The sequence below is a fragment of the Limulus polyphemus genome, unplaced genomic scaffold (assembly GCF_000517525.1).
Source record: "Limulus polyphemus unplaced genomic scaffold, Limulus_polyphemus-2.1.2 Scaffold686, whole genome shotgun sequence".
NCBI lineage: Eukaryota > Metazoa > Arthropoda > Merostomata > Xiphosura > Limulidae > Limulus > Limulus polyphemus.
Genome location: NW_013666296.1, coordinates 28,127 through 34,285, shown reverse-complemented (window position 1 = coordinate 34,285; position 6,159 = coordinate 28,127). Strand labels below are relative to the sequence as shown.

The following is a 6,159-nucleotide window of genomic DNA, read 5'->3' as shown; positions in this document are numbered from 1 at the left end:
CTAAGCCGAATCCAACGGAACCAAGACGTAAATCCAGATGAGGTGGAGGAAGCAGAACCCCTGCTGTGGTCTGGTTTCTATCTAGCCACCAAGCCAGGCCAGCCCTGATTGGGGAAGAAAGGATAAAAAGGTTGATCCAAGGAATTCTAGAAGTTCCATTGATCAAGAAGTGTCCACTGAAGAGAATGCATATGAGCTCAACCCAAGAAAATGAGAGTTTCCAAGGAAGCCCACATCCCCTAAAGAGATAGAACCTATTGAGCTGTGAAAGAATCTGATGTGAGGGCTTTGTGGACTGCTTGCTCCATATCCCAAAGATGAAGAGCAGGAGGCTAGGACTGACTGAGGTTGAAATTGAAGAAAACCTACAAATGAACAAAATATTGAATGGAGGTAAGAATGAACTTCTCCACCTTCATCAAGAATCCCACCTTTGCTGCTTCTTGTAGTAGCAGACAAGTGTGGTTTCTGGACTGTGAACAGGAAGAAGCAAGCAGGAGGCAGTCATCCATATAATGATGACTGCAAAGACCCATCGAGTGAAGATGTCAGACAAAAGTTCTTACTACTCAACAAAGCACATAAGGAGCTGAGCTTAGTCCAAACGAAAAATTGGATTCTAGTATCAAGAAGAAAGAAAATGTAGTCAAAGCAAAGCTCAGCCCTATGAACAGAAAAGAAATCAATAAAAACAAAAGTGATGTAACAATGCAAAAAAATTAAGTCTGACAAAATTAGGATTATAAGGTACGTACTTAACAATGATGAAAAAAAAATTCAGATAGAACAATGAATTAGGTGTTACTAGGAGGAATGATATGTAAAGAACAAACTATCTAAACATACCTAGTTAACAACGTACTCATTAATATTCAACTGACAAACCATCAAAATTTACCTAATCAACAAGTACATAATAATAATAAACATGTAAACCAACTAAAATTACCTAGTAAAAAAGTAATAATCAATATCTAACTTATAATAAATCTAAATTAACTTAGACAACAAAGGACACATAAATATCTAACTTACCAAAGTCTGAGCACTGATGACATGAATACTTAATTCTCCCATGTGTAAAGAAGTACAAAGCCACACAAAGGGCATCTGAGTCAAACCCACCATGGGTATAGCAACCAGGTGCAAAGTGTACATATCAAAAAAACTTACCACTGATCCACTGATCTGGAAGCGATAAGAAATGAGAAAAAGAACAAACCTCCACCAAAGTAAATGACATGGAGGCATAGCAACAGGAGCAGGAAAAAGAAAGCTAGCAAAATCACCCTTATCTCGAACATACAGAAAAAACTGAATATGCATTGACTGTCAATCTGAGTAACCAGCTGTAAAAAAGGGTGTAGAAATGGAAGGTGTAGAATATGACCAAAATAAGAAGATGCCAGTAAAAGTCCAAATTGTCTTCTCCTTGAACGTATTCTCCCTCAACAACATTGTCAGGTTGAAAACGAGAAGAAATCACTGGCCAAACATATGAATCTAGCTCCCTGTGAATTAAGGCTTGTACCTCCTCTGCAGCTAAAGTCCAACCAGATTCCTGGGAACTTGTACCAGTAGCATTGTCGACTGTTCTCATATAATTCAGTAACAAGAAACAAATGCAAAAACTATATATATATATATATATTGTTGAAACAATTGAATGCAAACACAGCAAAGAAAACTGTTGAAAAAAAATGTAAATGGCAAATAAGCACAACCATAAATGATAGCCACATGCCAAACAACACATGTCTAGACGAAGCTGTGGAAATTGAGAAATTGAGCAGGAATAGCTGCACCAATATATGTGGCACAATACTATTGGTGGAGAGTAGTCACACAATATGTACATGTTCAACAGTGGTGAGAAATTGGTGAGGTATATAGATTGGTGCACTAAGCATGAAAATTTTTTAGCAATGCTTAGAAGGCAGAAAGAAGATGGGAAATAGCTTTGTGTGCAATTCAAAAAATAACCTTTGCAACTATGGTACTTAAAAAAAACAATTATCAGAGAAAATAAAAACATGATTAAAAAAGTTGTGCATATTATTACGAAAATATTTCAAAATAAATATTGAAACTAATATGTAGGTACTTTTGTATTCCTGCTTAAGAGCCAGATCTGACTACTGCCTTATTCATTACTTTTTCTCCAAATATTACTTAGCCAATTGTTGTTTCACTTTCAAATATTAGAAAATCAATATATAAATTGTTTCTAGGTTACATCAAAATTATCATAGATAATCTTTACTAGGCTCTTTGCCCTATAACTACAATACTCATATCAAATTATAAACATGACTTCCTTTAACAAATGGTTTCATTTAGATCATGAACAGCAACAACCTAACAACACTTTCTATACACTTTTTATACAGATTTAACAACTTACCAGAGGATCTCTTTTGTCCATTCATTGTGAATTCAAAATGTTGGTTTATAAATATCTTCTTGTATCTTGCTTGTGTATTGCAGTCATTACTTCTATTCTGGTTTGTTGTAAAAGAATTCTAGAGTGAAAAAGTATACACATATATATATAGTTATTTATTTATTTAAGTGAGCAGATAACTTCAGTGCACTTTATCAGTGCTCCAGGTAATTTTTTCTGTAAGGAGTAATCACTCCCAGAATTCTGTCAATGGGAGTAATTTTAAAGTTTTTACACAGTACAGCAGTAACATTTTATGATAAAAAGTAAGTTAACTAATTATGAATTATTTTATTATTTCAAAAGGTAAAATTTGGCACAGGGTTAATTTAGCAAATTAAATCACCAGATGTAGTCATCATAAACACAAATAATAACATTACAACTTGTTCTTTAATTTTTTACACAAAAGTGGATTATTCATTAGTGCACCAATAGAAACTTTTGGCAATTAGAGAGTGCTTATTTTTGCAGCTCTACTGTGTAAACTGTACACATCTTGTGTTGAACTGCAGAAAGCTACAAGAATGCACCCATTAAATACTGTACTACCGTTAAAGCAGCAGGAGCCGTATTTGTTTTTCCATGGCAGTAGAACAACTTCTCAATTTTTTTGAGGCCATAGATGGCTGATTTTTGGTTGGGAATTACACCAGTACAGCTCTTATCTGGAGCATTGCTTTATAACTTAGTGTCTATAATAAGTTTAAAAATGTTATCACTTTACAGTTCATAAATCATTTACAAAATTTCAATAATAGATTATATTGAAATATTAAGCTTACCATGTGGTTGGAGTGGACATCATTTTCCAGTGCTTCATAATCACAGTCTTTTTCTCTCCATGTACCTGATTCATTTACCTCTTCTTCATGTTCTTCAGAGCCAACAACTGACATATGTAATACTTTAACAGAATCTTTTGGTAAAAAGTTAACTGTTTTAACAGAGTCACTTTCCAAACTGTTTTCAACTTTGGTAGAATTTTCTTTTACAGTTGTCTCTATTTGATTTATCTTGTTCTCAGAAGTTTTTTCTATTTTGCCACAGCACTTCTGTGAACGAGTTTCCAGTTTACCAGGAATGTTTTCTAAATGGTCCTCAAGATTTATATGACTTGCTAGCTCAGATAAGTCTACTTTCACTACACTTTCTTGTAAAACATTACCACTGTCACTAGCTTCACATCTTACATGGTTTGATGTTGTAGTATTTTCTTCCTGATGGAAAGAAAGAAAAACATTTGCAAGTAATACACAGTTTTTTTACTTAAAAACTGTTTATTTAAAAAAAGCTGCTAAAACTTATATTTTAAATGTATACAGTTTATGAAAAGAATCTACTAGTATACCATAAAATAACATTCTTTATCCTTTTTGTATTCTAACAAGATGAAAATCATAAGTAACAGTGAATTTATTTGCAAAATACAATGAAAAATTATACTGGACTTACAGCTTATGCTAACATATAGAGGGAAATATGCATGTGTTTTGGTAAAACAAAATATCTCTTTGAACTATGAAATATAATAAACAAAATTCCAAATCTGCTATAAAGGTTCGTTACTAGTAAGATAAAAACTCTAAAATGAAAATAATATCTAGCTTTAGTTGTTTCATACTCTGAGGGAAATTTGATACAAGTAAAACTTGAGAAAACAACCTGAATCAAGAGTTTAATTATTAATAGTAACATTTCATGGTTGTTTTACTATTTATATCTAGTGGGTTCAAATGTTCTTACACTTAACAAATAAAAGTCTAAAGTACTTTGATTTTTTGGTAATACAAACATACTGGTGTCTGAGAAGATGACATGCTGGATACTACACTGAGTATTTCCTCATTTGGTGGGTCACAATTTCTTGTATTACTGGTTTGAAATAAACAGTTTTGCAAAAGAGTTATAAATACAGAAATACAACATTTCAATCAGTATATACTATTACTGGTAGACAAATATGCATCTTTTAAAACTTTTACATAAATACTTAGTTTTCAACAGTTAATATTTATACTACTTACAAAAAATAACATTTTTAAAATAAGAAACAATTCCATCTACAAAAAATAAATTTATCTTATTAAGACCTAAAACAAATCTTGAAACATGATAACATAGTCTAAGATTTTACTGATGAATTTTTACAACTTGCAAATGCTTCACTAACAATATATATAAACTTCTATACATTGAAATCCTCCTAGCTTATTATAATAATAATAATACATTTGTTAATTAATTAAATATTTCTAAACTTAAAAATAAATAAATTAGTAGATGAAAATCTTCATATGAGTTGTAGGTTTTACACATTTTTCTTACTTGCAAACAAAGGGACTTCTATAAACACCAATGTTATTTTGTGCCCTCTGCAACCTAAGTTTTTCCTTGTACTCTTTATAGGTCTGTAAATGAAGATTAGAGCTGTGTGCACTCCTTTTCACCTTGGACGTATTGCTATTTGTGGCTGAACTAAACAAGTTTAGAGAGTCCCAGCTGCTAAAATGAACAAAATATTATATATATATATATCTATATATACTATAAGTATAAAACCCCACAAATTAAACCACCACAGACACAGTTTTAGTATTCACAAATTAAATATACATTTCTTTAAACCTTTTTCAGCTGCTTTCCCATATTTTTCTTTGTAATTCTGTGAGATTGTTTTTTTTTCTTGTTGATTACTTAGATACATCTTAACCTAAAACTGACTGAACATTTTTCTTTTAATTTTACCTTAATCTGGCAAAGATAATATCCATAATAAAATTACCACTATAATTAGCAAAATATACTCTATCCAAATGCTGAATACATAAGTGCAATCTATATATTTTCTAATATTCCCTGCTACCACAAACTTGGCAAGTACTCATTGCTTTATTTTTTTAAGGAAAAATGAAGAGAGAGAAAGAAATTAGCAATGTATAATTTTAAATTGTCTGATTGAAGCTTTCAGAAATTAGAACTTTACACACAAAAATATATACCAAAATTGCATACAATATGAAAAACTTAATTTGGGGTCAGCAACAGATGCTGAGGTTATACATGTACATTAAAACAAACACTCTATGAGCAATTGTTTTTCTCATAGTCTGTGACCAGTCTAACTTGTCTTACAAATAAAGGTTACATTTTACACTGTATCTTAATTTTAGTTATCAATGTTGGTCCAATTTTGATAAACTGATCAGTAACTTGTACATTCGTATATTGTATTCAAACAAAAACAAAGCTAAAATACTAACACAGTTACTGCTCATTCGTTGACATCATGATGAGGCAAATATGCCTTAAGACTGTAAAAATTAACTTTCTATTTAAAAATACAATCACAATAACTTTTATAGAAGGGAAATCTGAGTTTAATTATTACAGTGTTTTGACCCATAGTATCAGGTTATAATGAGGTACACGCAATAAAACAGGTTGAATTTCAAAGAACATTACAAGAATCAAAATTACCTATACTAGCTGAGAGTACCTGATATGGAAGCAAATACTGTAGAAAATACAATGTTAGATAATGTTCCCCTTCCTTAATTATTTTGTTATTAAATCCGTAATGACCCCATTAAATGATAATGGCATATACTGCCACTTGGAACATATACACATTCCCTCTTAACTTTATCAATAACATCCTCAATAACGGAAAGCATAAATAATGTGTTTATTAACCAATCCTTTCATTTTTAGCT

At 31.3% G+C, this 6,159-nt stretch overlaps 1 protein-coding gene across 5 annotated transcripts in view; it reads right to left on the bottom strand.

Moving 5' to 3' along the window:
• LOC106459947 (leucine-rich repeat and calponin homology domain-containing protein 3-like) overlaps window positions 1–6,159 on the bottom strand; it is a 62,000-nt gene that overhangs the window by 29,941 nt on the left and 25,900 nt on the right. For 4 of the 5 annotated variants that reach the window (XM_022386526.1, XM_022386528.1, XM_022386529.1 and 1 more), the window contains 4 exons: window positions 4,772–4,948; window positions 4,243–4,318; window positions 3,229–3,663; window positions 2,405–2,522 (listed from right to left, as the gene is read on the bottom strand). In XM_022386526.1, the coding sequence (XP_022242234.1) occupies window positions 2,405–2,522; window positions 3,229–3,663; window positions 4,243–4,318; window positions 4,772–4,948 (806 nt within the window). The remainder of the gene's footprint in view (window positions 1–2,404; window positions 2,523–3,228; window positions 3,664–4,242; window positions 4,319–4,771; window positions 4,949–6,159) is intronic. The other variant, XM_022386527.1, reaches the window with a different exon arrangement.